Genomic DNA, 16,785 nt, shown 5'->3' on the forward strand with positions numbered 1-16,785 from the left:
TCCTCAAAACTGGTGATCTTGACTTTTTTTTTTGCATGGGAGCTGGAGAAACCCGAGCAATGGTTGCAGTAAAATATGTTCTCATTACAGTGTAAACAGAATTATGGTTTCCTGATCTACTGTAAAGGCATAAACCACTCAAAAATGAAAATTCGCTCATCATTTACTCTCCCTCAGATCGTTCCAAACCTGTATGACTTACCTTCTCATTCGGAACACAAATCAAATATTTTGAAGAACATTTAAAACCAAATCCCATTGACTTCCATTATATGGACAAAAAGATGAAGGTTTGAAATGAGGGTAAGAAAATGAGGTTACACTTTATTTTAAGGTGTCATTGTAACAGTGTAATTATATATTTAAGTACTGAGTAATAATAATTAACTACATGTACAACTACATTGCATGTAATTATGCATTATTTACTGTTATTGCTATGGCAAGTACATGTAACAAATGTTACAAGGACACTGTAAAATAAAGCGTTACCGAAAATGAATTTATGCATGCACTTGTCATAAATTCATTTTCGGTAACGCTTTATTTTGCACTTGCACTTATGCACTTGTTCTTATGCCATACAACTTTAAACATTCCATTGTTGTTGTTCTCATCTGCTCGTAATTTCATTTCTTCGAATGACTCAGGAGATGTTATCATATGCTTGTGGTCATGCTAGTGTTGTCTTCTGGAACGTACTGTTTCAAGAACCAGCACTTCTGTGTTTCAAGAAGTCAGCACTTCTGTGACCTAAATTGAAATTAGTTGGAGAGTGCAAGAGCATTGCGAGTGTCAGTTGGTGTACCTGGGGCAATTTTACACTGGTTTTCCAAAGAGAGCCCTTACATCAAGTGCTCTTAATGTTAGGTAATGAAATAGCTAACAAAGTAACCATACTTTCACAGCACTAATTAATACTGGTTCGTGTTTATTTCTGTGCCTATATGACAGATCAGAAGTTCGAAGTTGGCATTTATTTGTTTTAGAAATAAGTCTCTTATGAGCATGCTTTATTTATTTGACCAAAAACACAGTAAAAAACGTAATATTGTGAAATATTGTTAGAAATTAAAATAACTATTTTAAAATGTACTTTATTCCTGTGATGGCAAGGCTGAATTTCCAGCATCATTACTCGTTTTCAGTGTCACATGATCCTTCAGAAATCATTCTAATATGATTTGGAGCTGAAGAAACATTTCTTATCAATTTTGAAAACAGCTGTGCTGCTTAATATTTTTTGTGGAAACTGATAGATTTTTTTTTCAGGATTCTTTGATGAACAGAAAGTTAAAAGAACAGCATTTATTTGAAACAGAATTATTTTGAAACATTTTAAATGTCTTCTCTGTCACTTTTGATCAATTTAATGTCCTTGCTGAATAACTTGTTTTACTGACACCAATCAAGTGCATTTATAAATTAACATTAACCAAGATTAATGCATTTATAAATGATGTACATTGTTAATTCATGTTATTAAGATGAAAATTGCTCACCCTTGAGTTGCTTTAAACCTGTATGAATTGCTTTATGACACAAAAGAAGATATAATGAACTATACCTCTAATTAAAGTTAACAAATTGAACATTATTGTAAGGTGTTAATGTATTAACGGTGGATGAAGTCGATGTGTTTTGCCATGAAAGACATATTCCTGGGTCAACATATTTGGTGGATCCTGGAACAACATTCCTGTCTTGAAAGTGTAGTCCTATCCCTACCCCTAATCCGAACCCCACCCATAACTTATCCCTAAAATCTTAGGGAAATGATGGGTGAATAACTGATGTAGAAGCACCTAACCCTTGTTGTAAGCCTAAACTTGACAAACTGTAAACGTGTCCCTCAAATCTGATTGGTTATGTGGAACGCTGTTCAAGGATCAACAAAGATGTCGATCCAGGAACATGTTGTACTTGGTGAAACCCTAACCCTAACTCAGGCTCACCCTAAAACACAGTAAAGTTCTTGTCAGGTTTTAGATGCAAGATGTTGTTGTCACGGATCCACTCAGCACACCTCAGCCAGCGTCAACTCAACACACCTGGTCGCGATCTCACTCACCCGAATTCTGATTGTCTGCACCTGCAACTCATCACTTCACTCTGGATATAAACCCCAGTCACACCACAGCTCACTGTCCGGTCTCGTCTTCAGACACCCGTGACTCTTCAGCGCTATTCTCCATGCTCCACATTTGCAAGTATATCTCAAGTTCAAGACTCTCATTACTCTCTCTGTGTGTTCCCTGCCAGCCTCAGTATCCGGTGTTCTCCTGGAATCCCTCAAGATCCAGACCCGTCCTGTTTGTCTCAACCAGCTAAGCTTCATTTATCCAGTTCCACGCCCCGAGTGACTTCCTATGTTTCATGCATTCTAAAAGACTCTAGTTCTACGTTATATTCCCTGAGTTTGACCCTTTGTGCTTCCCAGTTATCCGGAGCTGCATACAGTGTCTAAATAAACCTTTGTTATCCTTTACTCTGTGTCCTCGTTCATACAGTGGTGTGACAGAAGACCGGACCACACACAATGCAGGCTCCCACGGCTTCCGGAATCTCCACTTCACCCACCGAAGCCTCTCAGAGTACCCCTGCGCACGCAGCCGTCACCCCGCAACCAACACTACAAGAAACGCTAAGGGAATTCAGTCATACTCTTCAGAACTATCGACCTGCCTCAGTAAGTCCCATGGCCAAACCTGCTAATTATTCGGGCGACGGAGAGTGCAAAGGGTTTCTGCTACAGTGCAAGCTTTATATGGAGGTAAATGCTGTTCAGTTCATTTCTGAAAAAGCCAAAATTGCTTTCATAATTTCCCTACTCACAGGTCGAGCGTTGAACTGGGCTCAAGCTCTCTGGGATTCCAATGCACCGGCATTACAGTCTTTCAACGAGTTCCTTGATCATTTCAATATAGTATTTTCTCAAGCATCCAATACCATATCAGTTCATGATCAGTTGTATCGCCTACGGCAAGGCAAATCCTCTGTTTCAGATTACGCCCTGAAGTTCCGAACTATCACTGCAAGCAGTGGGTGGAATGAAATCGCTTTGATGACAGCCTATCGGCAAGGCCTCAACTCTGACATCTGTTTACAACTGGCCATTTATGATGACACCATCGGGATAGAAAAACTTATTCAACGCTCCATACTCATAGCTCAACACCGCAATGCTTGCTTTCAAAATTTCTCTGCACGAACTCCTCGCCTCTCCGAGCCCGTAAACCCTCCAGTACCAGAGCCAATGGAGATCGACTCAGGACGTCTAACCACAACAGAACGTAATCGACGTCGTACCAATAATCTGTGTTTCTACTGTGGGGATTCTGAACATTACCGCGCTGAATGTCCCGTTCGTCCCAGTCGTTCGGCGGTGAGTACAGTTGAACTACCATTTCCTGTATCAAACCTGAAGCAAACTCCAGTGTCACTTACCTACCGAAACCATTCTGTTTCAGCGAAAGCTCTGATCGACTCTGGTGCTGCGGGGAATTTCATATCAGCCTCTCTGCTCAGCCGGTTACAAGCCCGCCGTCGTCGCTTGAGTCGCCCACTGAGTATTCACTCCATTCTGGGAAAACCCCTCAGTAACAGAAATATTCTTCACTGCACCCCCGAGTTACAACTTTCCATCGGATGCTTACATCAGGAAAAATGTTCATTACTGGTACTGGAGGGCTCCACATCTGATATCGTCCTGGGACGCCCTTGGCTTAACCAGCAATCGCCTGACATCTGCTGGACATCTGGAGAGGTACGCCAATGGAGTGATTACTGCAAATCGCATTGTTTACGTCCCATCAAGAAGAACTCAACCGCCCCGTCCTTGGTCACTTCTCCTGCTATCCTGGGTTCAACCTCCATCGAGAGTCCAGCCACAGATACAACTCCTCAGATTCCTCCAGAATACCGGGCGTTCCAGGACGTGTTTAGTAAGCAACTCGCCACCATTCTTCCACCTCACCGGCCATGGGACTGCGCAATCGACCTGCTGCCTGGGGCCACACTACCGCATGGGAAAATTTATCCATTGTCCATCCCGGAGCAGAAGGCCATGGAGGAGTACGTGGAGGAAGCTCTACGCCAAGGATACATTCGACCATCCACGTCCCCTGCCGCTTCAAGCTTCTTCTTCGTTGGGAAAAAAGACGGAGGACTCCGTCCATGTATTGATTATCGCATTCTTAACGCAGCCACAGTCAAGTACAGATATCCGTTACCTTTGGTGCCCTCAGCCCTGGAGCAACTCCGTTCAGCGAAAATCTTCACCAAACTCGACTTGAGAAGTGCTTACAACCTGGTTCGTATCCGTGAAGGAGACGAGTGGAAAACGGCCTTCATCACTCCTGCGGGGCACTACGAATATCGGGTTATGCCCTTTGGCCTGTCCAACAGTCCAGCGATATTCCAGGGCTTCATGAATGAAATCTTCCGAGATATGCTCCACCGGTTTGTGATCATCTACATTGATGACATCCTAATCTACTCCTCCAACCTCGACGAACACATCCTTCAGGTGAAGAAAGTGCTAAGACGCCTCCGTGAGTACCAGTTATACCTGAAGTTAGAAAAATGCGAATTCCATCGAGAATCCATGCACTTCCTCGGGTATGTAATCCGTCCAGACGGCATCTCAATGGATCAAAGTAAAGTGGAGGCGGTAATCAACTGGCCTAAGCCTCAAACCCTGACAGAGCTGCAACGCTTTCTCGGCTTTGCCAATTTCTATCGCCGGTTCATCCGCGACTACAGTAAAATCTGCGCTCCAGTGACATCCATGGTGAAGAAGGGCACCAAGCAGCTAACCTGGTCTACAGAGGCGAGTCAAGCCTTTGTAAACCTCAAAGAAGCCTTCTGTTCTGCTCCTATGCTAAGTCCTCCAGATCCAGAACTACCATTTCTAGTGGAAGTGGACGCCTCCACCAACGGAGTTGGAGCAGTTCTATCCCAGCGGCAGGGGACCCCTCCACGACTTCATCCATGCGCCTTCTTTTCACGTAAGATGTCCCCGGCGGAGCAGAATTACGATGTCGGTAACCGAGAACTCCTGGCTATTAAGTTGGCGCTAGAGGAATGGAGACACTGGTTGGAGGGAGCCAATCATCCGTTCCAAGTGATCACAGATCACCGCAACCTTGAGTATCTCCGGGAGGCCAAGAGATTAAATCCTCGCCAGGCTAGGTGGGCTCTCTTCTTCACACGCTTTAACTTCACGGTTACTTACCGCCCTGGTTCCAAGAATCTCAAAGCAGACGCCCTGTCACGTTTATATCAGCCTGAATCCACCACAGAGAGCAACGAAACCATCCTCCCTCCAACTATGATTGTCAGCCCCATCCAGTGGAACATCGACGAACTCATAGCCGACGCCACCCTTGCCGAACCTGCTCCGCCGGGAGGTCCTGAGGGGAAGGTTTTCGTACCCACCAATCTCCGTCTTCCCCTCATGGACTCTGTACACACCTCTCCGGGCTCTGGACACCCAGGCAGCCAGCAGACCCTCTCACTCCTTCAACAACGGTACTGGTGGCCCAGCATGGCTCAGGATACCTCCCGATACGTGCAGGGATGCACTGCTTGTGCTATGGCCAAAGTACCCCGACGTCTACCCGAAGGAAAGCTCCTGCCACTGCCTCTTCCGAATCGACCCTGGTCCCATCTGGCCGTGGATTTCGTCACCGATCTACCATCATCCGACTCCAAGACCTGCATTCTAGTGGTCGTGGACAGATTTTCCAAGTCCTGCAAATTGATTTCCCTATCTGGTCTTCCCACAGCCTTCAAGACAGCAGAAATGTTGTTTTCCGAAATCTTCCGCCATTTCGGTATACCAGAGGATATTGTCTCGGATCGGGGACCACAGTTCATATCAAGAGTCTGGAAATCCTTCTTCAAACTTCTGGGGGTATCGGTCAGCTTGACGTCGGGGTACCATCCACAGTCTAACGGCCAAGCAGAACGTAAAATCCAGGAGATCGGGAGGTACCTGAGGACCTACTGCCATGAAGCTCAGGACCGCTGGAACCAGTACCTCCCATGGGCAGAGTATGCCCAGAACTCCCTACTCCAGACATCCACCGGATTGACACCGTTCCAGTGCGTTCTAGGGTATCAACCACCTCTTTTCCCTTGGACAGGTGAACCTTCGGACGTTCCAGCGGTCCAACACTGGTTCACCGAGAGTGAGAGGGTCTGGGACTCAGCCCATGTCCATCTTCAGGGGGCAGTCCGGAGGTTCCAACAGCAGGCCGACGCACGTCGTAGAGCCACACCCCATTATACTCCTGGCCAGCTGGTGTGGCTCTCCACCCGGGACATTCGCCTCCGGCTGCCCTCTCGTAAGCTGAGTCCCAGGTTCATAGGTCCGTTTGCGATACTGAGGCAGGTCAATGAAGTCACGTATCGACTCGCACTACCCCGTCACTACAGGATTGCACCCACTTTCCACGTATCACTGCTGAAACCTTACATTGCACCTCTCTCTTCCCCTTCCACAGAAGCTGACGCTGGTGAGGTACCCCCTCCTCCTCCAGTGGACCCCACTGACGAAGCCGTGTATCAGGTCCACGCCATTCTAGATTCCCGACGACGGGGGGGCCAACTGCAGTATCTCGTGGACTGGGAGGGGTTCGGACCAGAGGAGCGCTGTTGGGTACACCGGGACGACATCTTAGACCCCACGCTCCTCCAGGACTTTCACCGTGAACACCCGGATCGTCCAGCCCCTCGTCCTAGGGGTCGCCCTCGTCGTCGGGGCATACGGCCCTCAGGAGCTGGCCGTGGAGGAGGGGGTACTGTCACGGATCCACTCAGCACACCTCAGCCAGCGTCAACTCAACACACCTGGTCGCGATCTCACTCACCCGAATTCTGATTGTCTGCACCTGCAACTCATCACTTCACTCTGGATATAAACCCCAGTCACACCACAGCTCACTGTCCGGTCTCGTCTTCAGACACCCGTGACTCTTCAGCGCTATTCTCCATGCTCCACATTTGCAAGTATATCTCAAGTTCAAGACTCTCATTACTCTCTCTGTGTGTTCCCTGCCAGCCTCAGTATCCGGTGTTCTCCTGGAATCCCTCAAGATCCAGACCCGTCCTGTTTGTCTCAACCAGCTAAGCTTCATTTATCCAGTTCCACGCCCCGAGTGACTTCCTATGTTTCATGCATTCTAAAAGACTCTAGTTCTACGTTATATTCCCTGAGTTTGACCCTTTGTGCTTCCCAGTTATCCGGAGCTGCATACAGTGTCTAAATAAACCTTTGTTATCCTTTACTCTGTGTCCTCGTTCATACAGTGGTGTGACAGTTGTTCTGTGCAACAAAAGACATGGCTAATTTAAATGATAAAATCTGAAGTTTTCCCAGGCCTCTCAATAGACAGTCAAGACACACATAGCGTAGGTTTTGCTATAAACGTTTTTTATGTGCATGGCCACAATCAACATGTATTTGCAGTGCATTAGTTCATATATATATATATGGGTCACTTTGTCTCACATTATCACATATGATCAGCAAAAGCCAGTCTTTTAGAACATTATCGACATATCCTGTCAAAGCTGTTGACCCATATAAAGTGCATCTCAATGCACTGCTGGTATACAAATTTGTTATTCATAAGTCTACTGATGTGTATGTAGGTGAGACAAGAGAGCGTGGGAGGGCACAGAGAGTTGTGTCCGTGTCTGTCGGTCTGATTACAAATTACATGATGAAAATTGTAGTTACTTAATATAAATGACAAATGTTTCATAATATATTCAGACTAATTTTTGATTTCCTTTGATCAAATTATGTATCACTTTGAGATTCTTCTAGAAAAAAAGAACTGATGTCACAAAAAGATATGCATTGCAGGTTGGTCTATGTGTCAGGGAGTTCAGTGATCTGAAGATGACTGTCTACTCTGCATTTGTCTCTCTGTCTACGTCAAGATCGGGAAGTTTCTGTCTCTTTCTCACCAGCCCATATAAACAGAAGCAGATTCAGTGCAGTTTGTATTCTGAAGATGCAGCTCTCATTGGTGAGTTAACACCAATTCATTTAACTCTAATTATTCTTTCTTTCTTTCTTTTTACCAGAGACTAGAACGGTTTTAGGAGATTGTTTTCATTTTGGAGGAGTATAATCTAGATATTATATCTACTGGAAATTTGATTTGCAGGACAACATTTTGTTGTGAGAAAATTTCATTAGTTTTGTTTAGTTCTTAGGATATGCACCGCTTCATTTATGTAAATAAAGATGCTCTAACTGACATTCAACTCAATAACTACATACAATTTTTAAGCCTTTTCTTTAACGAATTTCAAATGTATAGTAAAATTCCTTCAAATTGAATTTAATAATCCTTATATATTATTCATATTATGGATTAAGAATTTTAAACGAGTATAAATCTTAATGGAATAAGGGAAAGGACCATTTAGTTTAACATATTTACTTTTCTTTTTTTAATTTATGAATACGAATCACATAAACTGAAATGGTCCATTCCCTTGGTCCATTAAGATTTATACAAAATGTTTTATTAAGCTCTAGTTTTCTTTTTTTTTTTACTCGATAAATGTTTTTTGAGTGTGTACATGTCTCATAACATGAGATGTTTAAGGTTAGTCTAAAAAATGGATCTTAAAGATTCACATATAGTTAAGGGCTGAATGCTTTTTTGGGTAAAATGAACAATATCAAAACGGAAAGTCCAAGAAACACGCGGCAGTGCTCTACTCTTTGTCTCCATCTCCTCAGGTTTTCAGAGCTGTGCTGCTGCTTTTCCTGCTTGCCCTTATATTAGGTGTAGAATGCGATTCTTCTGAGAAAAAGCGTAAAAGAAAAGGAAAATCAAACCATTTAGGTGCTGGATGTAAAAAGAAAGGACTGTGGGTCTTCCTGGACTCATCTTCGAACGCCTCAATGAGTGCCTCTCTGTCTCCAAGCAGATCTTTGTCACCATGGACATATGAGTGAGTCTTTGATCTGATCAATCATTACTGTTGTTCATTTTAATCTCAGTTATGTGAATGGTTGCAATGATTTGAAGTAGTTTTGGGGAATTTCACTTGAAGGTAGATTGTGATTGACTGATTACACAAAAGGCTGTTCTGTGAATTTTTATAAATGTTTCTTCTTCCAATTCAGAACTTCCTTTGACGATTCACGAATCCCACAGAAAATCTCTGAGGCAAAATGTGAAAAAAAAGGCTGTATAACTGAAGATGGTGAGGAAGACTTGGGACTGGAGTCTAAACCCATCTACTACCAGATCAATGTTCTGAGGAGAGTGAAGGGCAAAAGCGCCACGCAATACGCCCTTAAACTGGAGACTATCAGCATTAGTCTAGGCTGTACATGCGTTTTACCCATTGTTGTGCCTCAGAATTAGTTATTTACTGTACTTTTAATTGTGTACTGCTATATTGTTGTATTAATCTGCCTATAGGTACAGAAAACCTCTGCTGTAAGCTTTGTATTTATTGTAATCTCGATTAATAAAATATTATTGTAACATTTCTTGATAGTTTCACTTTGTAATAGTTTGTTTCAGTGCAAGTATTAGACATGTTATTAGACATGTTAGAATGCATTAAACAAACCTTCGTTTTAGTTAAGAGAAGCATTTATTTGACTTAGTTTAGAGAATTTAGTCATCTGGAAATTACAAACACAGTGAGCATTTACGTTCCATTTTCTCACAAAATCAGGTCGATTAACATCAATTCTCATCATTGCACATACGACGGCTGTTTTTTGATGCAGCGTACCAACATCAAACTCCTTTGTCTTTGTATAGAACGAGTAAAAGAAACAAGACTATACGGTAAAGCTCAGTGGCATGCCAAAGCAAAGTGCACCATTCATTTCTAAAACTTTCAAACTATTTCCCAAATACAAACCGGATCTTTTTCTCACAACTGAGTGCTTCCATTCTTCATTTTCTGAGATGCCACTATGCGTTTATCTACTGATAAGCGTCAAAGTAATAAATAATGAATGAAAAAGCTAAATGTGCTTCTGAGTTGTGCTTAAAGTGTCACTGTGCTCAACTTTTATTCTGTGAGAGGAATATGAGCTTTCAGATTTTATAGGCATCCAGAATGTTCTAATAATCTAATATTAATTTTTATAAAATGTTCACCTTGCATCAACACAGCAGGAAATGTGATAGATATTGTACCTCTAGCCATCTGATTATTGATGCTTAATAATACATATTGTATAAGCATGCCTGAGGTTCTATGAAACCCTATTGATTATTGAATATTAATATCAAACGATAATTAAAAAAGCTTTAGCAAAGCCTCAGTAAATGGCACATGTTTTGGAAAAAGATGCTTTTGTGACTGTAAAGAGATATTTCCATTAGTGAAGGATGACTTTAAGATGTAGTTTAAGTTAACACATTCATCTGCACTGGATATGGAGGTTATAAAAAGCATCTCTTCATCGATTTCACCTCTTGTCCTCCTTTCCAAGTCATTTCAAAAGATCAGTTTGGTATATTCATTCTTCTGCTCTGAAGCAACCTCCTGTCCTCCACCAAGCAACATAACTTTAGTGCACCTTGCATTGCCATCTAGACAATATTTTTTTCTGTTTTTAATAACATTAAGTAGCTTTGATGTTGTTAATCCCCACAAAAGCTTGGTGTGTAGCAAATTGTCATTATCGATGTCCAATATGTCCCCTTTTTGAGATGTATTGGCTACCATTTGTTTTATTTTCTCTTCACCAGTTTCATCTCCATATCTTTCTCCCTTGACCATAGCCACAGCAGTCCTGCGCAGCAGGCGCTCCTCTACCGGCAGGCCTCCTCTTTCAGCTCTTTGTTCTTCCTCACCTCCTCTGCGTGTTTGTCCTAAATTGACACACAAAAGAAAACTTACTCGATCTGTGTTCATGCATGTATTGGTGTGCCTGAGTGAAGCAAAATACAACAACATAAACAAAGTGTGAAACTATCAACCCCATGCTAATGCAATATTCATACTGATTCTATAGTTAGACTGGGAAGGGACTCAGGAGCACAAAGGCCAGGAAAACACAAAATGTGTAATCATCACACATACAGTATATACACTCACCTAAAGGATTATTAGGAACACCATACTAATACTGTGTTTGACCCCCTTTCGGCTTCAGAACTGCCTTAATTCTACGTGGCATTGATTCAACAAGGTGCTGAAAGCATTCTTTAGAAATGTTGGCCCATATTGATAGGATAGCATCTTGCAGTTGATGGAGATTTGTGGGATGCACATCCAGGGCACGAAGCTCCCGTTCCACCACATCCCAAAGATGCTCTGTTGGGTTGAGATCTGGTGACTGTGGGGGCCATTTTAGTACAGTGAACTCATTGTCATGTTCAAGAAACCAATTTGAAATGATTCGAGCTTTGTGACATGGTGCATTATCCTGCTGGAAGTAGCCATCAGAGGATGGGTACATGGTGGTCATAAAGGGATGGACATGGTCAGAAACAATGCTCAGGTAGGCCGTGGCATTTAAACGATGCCCAATTGGCACTAAGGGGCCTAAAGTATGCCAAGAAAACATCCCCCACACCATTACACCACCACCACCAGCCTGCACAGTGGTAACAAGGCATGATGGATCCATGTTCTCATTCTGTTTACGCCAAATTCTGACTCTACCATCTGAATGTCTCAACAGAAATCGAGACTCATCAGACCAGGCAACATTTTTCCAGTCTTCAACTGTCCAATTTTGGTGAGCTTGTGCAAATTGTAGCCTCTTTTTCCTATTTGTAGTGGAGATGAGTGGTACCCCGTGGGGTCTTCTGCTGTTGTAGCCCATCCGCCTCAAGGTTGTGCGTGTTGTGGCTTCACAAATGCTTTGCTGCATACTTCGGTTGTAATGAGTGGTTATTTCAGTCAAAGTTGCTCTTCTATCAGCTTGAATCAGTCGGCCCATTCTCCTCTGACCTCTAGCATCAACAAGGCATTTTCGCCCACAGGACTGCCGCATACTGGATGTTTTTCCCTTTTCACACCATTCTTTGTAAACCCTAGAAATGGTTGTGCGTGAAAATCCCAGTAACTGAGCAGATTGTGAAATACTCAGACCGGCCCGTCTGGCCCCAACAACCATGCCACGCTCAAAATTGAACGCTTTCCCATTCTGAGTTTGGAGTTCAGGAGATTGTCTTGACCAGGACCACACCCCTAAATGCATTGAAGCAACTGCCATATGATTGGTTGATTAGATAATTGCATTAATGAGAAATTGAACAGGTGTTCCTAATAATCCTTTAGGTGAGTGTATATATATATATATATATATATATATATATATATATATATATAATTTCTGAATTATTCTAATTATACTGCTGAAAATTCAGCTTTGCCATCACAGGAATAAATGATATTTAAAAATTTATTAAAATGGAAAACAGTTAATTTAAATTTTAATAATATTAAATATATATATATATATATATATATATTTTTTTTTTTAGAAATGCAGTCTGGGTGAGAATAAGATACTTAACATAAAAAACGTATCTAACCCAAACCTTTGAATGGTAGAAAATACATTTCAAATTACACATATAAAGGTACAAAAAAATGTGTTTAAAAGTAAAAATGTTCTTAGTTTGAGCTTTTTAGCTAAATAAACTAATAAAATACTTTTCCATTCAGAACAAATCTTTAAAGTCACGCCCTAAAGTCCTTTTATTCTTGTTGAATATCCTGTTTCCCTATGAAATATGTCTCATTATGAAAGTAAAATGGGTTGTAAACAGCCATTCATAATGAAGTACTCAAGTATACATCCTTGTCAGTTAGTTTGTACCTTTTCCTGTAGTCTCTCCAGCATGGCAGCAAGCAAAGCCTCACGGTTCTCTTTGATGGCTTCCATCTTCTGCTCCAGCTTTTCTTTAGCATTCTTAATGAAGTTGTTGTTCTCCTCAAATGCCTTCTGGATGACCTCTCTCTCATGCTCCCTCTTCTCAGCAAGATGCTTTAACATCTCGGCCTCCTGAAACTGGAGAGAATACAGTTTCAGCATCAAAATCAGCCCAAAGAGAGTGACGGTTTGGGTATGTGAGTGTAAATTCCAACCTTCCGCCTCTCCTCAGCAGCTTCCAGTTTCTTCTGGATCTCCTCCAGTGAGGGGTCCTTACGCTGGGGCATGGAAGTGTTAAGCTCAGGCACGCCGTCAAAAGAGGGAGGTTTCAGGATCACCTCAAATGCCTGGCCCGAGGCACGCTTGTTCAGCTCAATGACCTCCATATCTTTGATCACACACCAGTTGAGATCCACTGCTTCTTTAAGAATGATCACATAGAGAACTTACTGTGAGCAAAATATATCAAGTCTTCATTATATTTATGCTCATTGCATTTTAGTGGTAGAGATGTGTCTATAAAATAGAAACACAGAGTAATGTTTTGTTTTTTATATTTACCCTCAGCCTTGTATGTGGGATTTTCTGCATTGTTTGAGTTGATGCAGGAGCACAGAAGTGACACTAGAGGGAGCTCCTTCACCTTGTCTCGATATGCTGTGTGGAGAAAAGTCAGGTAAATATAAAATTCCTCGTAAATATAAACAAAAGCTTTCATTTTCTTCAAAATCTTAATCATACTTGATTTGTGCAGAAAAGTACACATTTCAAAACAATCTCATTAAAAGTATCTGTAAGCAATTGCACATAAAATGTATAAACTAGGCTACCTGAAAGATTTCACTTTGAATTAACCATAGGGTAAAGCATCGTTCCAAGGGATTGCTTGAACTGCTAAAATGTATTCAATGTAGGCTACCTTTAACACAATGTAAGTCGCTATGGATAAAAGCTTATGGAAATGTATAAGTGTAATATAAACAGAACAATGGAATTCTTTTTTCTTTCATCCATATACAAACATTAGCGCGTAAAGACGGCTCTCTGATAAACCCAACCAATCACGTGATTTTGGGGGCGGAACTAGGGGTCTGCTCGACCAATGGGAGTCTGAGGGAGCGTTTGGGAAACCTGTTTGGAGACAGGTTTATTTAAAATAAATTGAACATTTTTACATAATTTAAAAAAAATGTATGTTTTTTTAGATTTAAACCTGCTTCAAATATGCATAATATTTTTTGAAGTGTACAACTTTGGCAAACTAAATTGACATTTTAATTATCAACGAATCTAAAATGTTTGTATTGGCATTTTTTTTTTAATGTCTGATACTCCGATTAAGTTAATCATAATAATTGAAATGTATTAAAAGCAGTTTCTCCTAGTTTCTCTAAAAACATTTAAACCAAGCACTTGTGTTAACATTTCAGAACAAAAATCATACCCTGTGCCTTCAAATATTGATTTTGACAATGTGGGCTTTGGTGTTTGAGAATCAGGGCTGACTTTTTGTAGCTTACCTGCCAAGGTCATGTTTATGCAGTATTGCGTGTCGCTTACAACCCTTCGCTCTGTCCTGTTTAGAGAGAGAGAGAGAAAGAGAGGATTAGGAAAGAGTGTGTGTTTTTAGTTTACTTGGCCACAAAGATAAATCACTCTGGCCTCAAGTAAATGTTCTGAAACATCAGAATTATAAAATAACTCAAATAAATCCCATTTAATTAATACACCAATGTCTCATACTTTCAAGAAGAATATGTGAAATGCAGATCCATTGTGCATGAGATGTGTCTAAAAGGCGCTTGTTGTGATGTGGCGGGACACTTGGTGAGAGAGGAGCATGAATTTAGATGAGGGGCAGCAGGGAGTGTCACGCACAATCTCTGTATTGTTACTCTGCCTGAAAGCTGCCACTTATCAGTATACAAGACAATTTTAGAAAGCATAACAAACATTAAACATTACATAAATCCTAAAACTAAAATACCAGATATGATCTTAAATGCCCAAACTGATACCAGCCCAGATTACATTTCATACCAGGTATTAGATGGAAGGACACAGTGATGCTTTGTTCAGCTTGGGGAGCACTAAAACCTAGAGATAGTTGCCTGGGCGGTCACAGGGTGGTGTATGTCTGCCTCAATCTATAATCATGAGCAAAACTGGCATGGATGGACCCCTATGGAGAGACACCACTGAGAGAGAAGCATTGCCCTGCCCTGTTCATACAAACAACTACTTTTGTCTATACACACTTATTAGCATTTGGATTAATAGCCCCTTACTGCACGTATAGCTGTATATTTACAGCTTATTAGTTGTTACAGAAGCAGATACCTGTTTATACTTTCAATATTATATATTATATTCTCACATCACCGTTACAAAACAAATTCATGACTCCTTTACATAATTGTTATCTGTTGCCCCAAATGGCATACGTGCATAATGTCAGGCTAAACACAGGAAAAATAATTTCTCAAATGACTATATTAATACAAAACACGATAAGTAACAAAATTAATCCAAATCCAACCCTAAAAAACTGCAGTCAGTGTGGATGTGTGTGAAAGACTGTTTACTGACTCTTGCCTTTGAATGACATAGTCTAGTGCACCCTTGAATTATGTCATCTTTTAACACATTGGTGCATATCTATACACACAGATATAGATACATTTGCCAATACATTCATTTTCATGCATATAAAAGTTGCTCGGCATACATTATTGATGGCAGACACAGCATGCTGTAAGAACACTGAGTTCCCACTAGACGTCTGATGCGGCACTTTGAATCTTTGAGTCAAAGGTAACCTTTTTCTTTTTAGTAATCAATGTTCAAATCGAGAAAAAAAAAAATTATGAGCACATGCAGCCTCTCATTTGATTTTGTGATGCCCACACTTACCTTTTCTCCTTGATGAGGTGTTGTCCCTGTCTCCCCCCTCTCTCTCTTCTGTCTCTTTCTCTGGTATCCTCTTTTTCACCTCACTCTCTTCTGCTCCTCGGATACAAGAGCTCAGCAGCATCAGCGGCGGCACCCCTCCTATCGCATGACATCACCTTCCAGTGCTGCTATTGGCCGAGGTGAGTGGCAGAGCACGGTGGGCCAGCATTTCTCCATCACAGAGAAGCACGGGCGGGGCGGTGTTAACTCTTTGTGCCTTACTGCAGGTGTCCATGCAAAATAGAAGACAAGTGTATTCTAACATGTACTGTAGATGACAAGAGACAGAAGACAAAGATTAGAGTTTACAATATTACTATAATGTATAGTACAATAACACTAAGAACTATTATTATTAATAATACAACCAAAGCAATAACAAAAACAAATGTTTCATTTCCTCCCAAATTATATTATATTATATTATATTATATTATATTATATTATATTATATTATATTATATTATATTATATTATATTATATTATATTATATTATATTATATTATATTATATTATGCCCCCCACCTGTGGATAAGTGGTTTGGAGAAAATATTAATTATATATTATATTATATTATATTATATTATATTATATTATATTATATTATATTATATTATATTATAAAAAATATATTTTATATATATATAATATAATATCTTGAAATGTATTTAGATCAGACATTGCTTTATTGTACTATATCCTGTATTTTCATGATGCATAAACTGCATCTGTAAGATTTGTGAACCACCGCCCAGTGTTGCCATGTCTGCTAACAAAACTAGTGCAATGGTCAATCAAAAATAGCCCAAAACTAGCCCAATCACACTATACCAAACATAAAACCTCAAAATCTGCCACTCCCATACCTAAAATACATATTTTACAGTCGCTGTTTTACGTTATACACAATTTCAACTGAAAAATCACTATATATTAGTAATTA

General features: G+C 40.9%; 2 protein-coding genes across 3 annotated transcripts; one reads left to right on the plus strand and one right to left on the minus strand.

The window, feature by feature from the left end:
* The first annotated feature begins 6,627 nt into the window (after positions 1-6,627).
* On the plus strand, positions 6,628-9,529 carry il17a/f3 (interleukin 17a/f3). Its single transcript, XM_079888475.1, has 3 exons — positions 6,628-8,042; positions 8,768-8,982; positions 9,158-9,529. Exons 1-3 carry the CDS (start codon positions 8,028-8,030, stop codon positions 9,399-9,401), a joined length of 474 nt encoding a protein of 157 aa, XP_079744601.1. The 5' UTR covers positions 6,628-8,027; the 3' UTR covers positions 9,402-9,529.
* An 88-nt stretch (positions 9,530-9,617) lies between these two features.
* stmn4 (stathmin-like 4) lies at positions 9,618-15,907 on the minus strand. Of its 2 annotated transcripts, none has more exons than XM_079888474.1 (6): positions 15,803-15,907; positions 14,410-14,465; positions 13,451-13,546; positions 13,105-13,307; positions 12,836-13,027; positions 9,618-10,874 (listed from the first exon to the last, which is right to left on the minus strand). In XM_079888474.1, exons 2-6 carry the CDS (start codon positions 14,420-14,422, stop codon positions 10,815-10,817), a joined length of 564 nt encoding a protein of 187 aa, XP_079744600.1. In that variant the 5' UTR covers positions 14,423-14,465; positions 15,803-15,907; the 3' UTR covers positions 9,618-10,814. The 2 variants fall into 2 exon arrangements, with proteins under 2 accessions (XP_079744600.1, XP_079744599.1); XM_079888473.1 differs by having other exon boundaries at positions 13,105-13,310.
* Positions 15,908-16,785: the final 878 nt, after the last annotated feature.

The sequence above is a fragment of the Squalius cephalus genome (genome assembly GCF_949319135.1).
Source record: "Squalius cephalus genome assembly, chromosome: 12".
Classification (NCBI taxonomy): Eukaryota; Metazoa; Chordata; class Actinopteri; order Cypriniformes; family Leuciscidae; genus Squalius; species Squalius cephalus.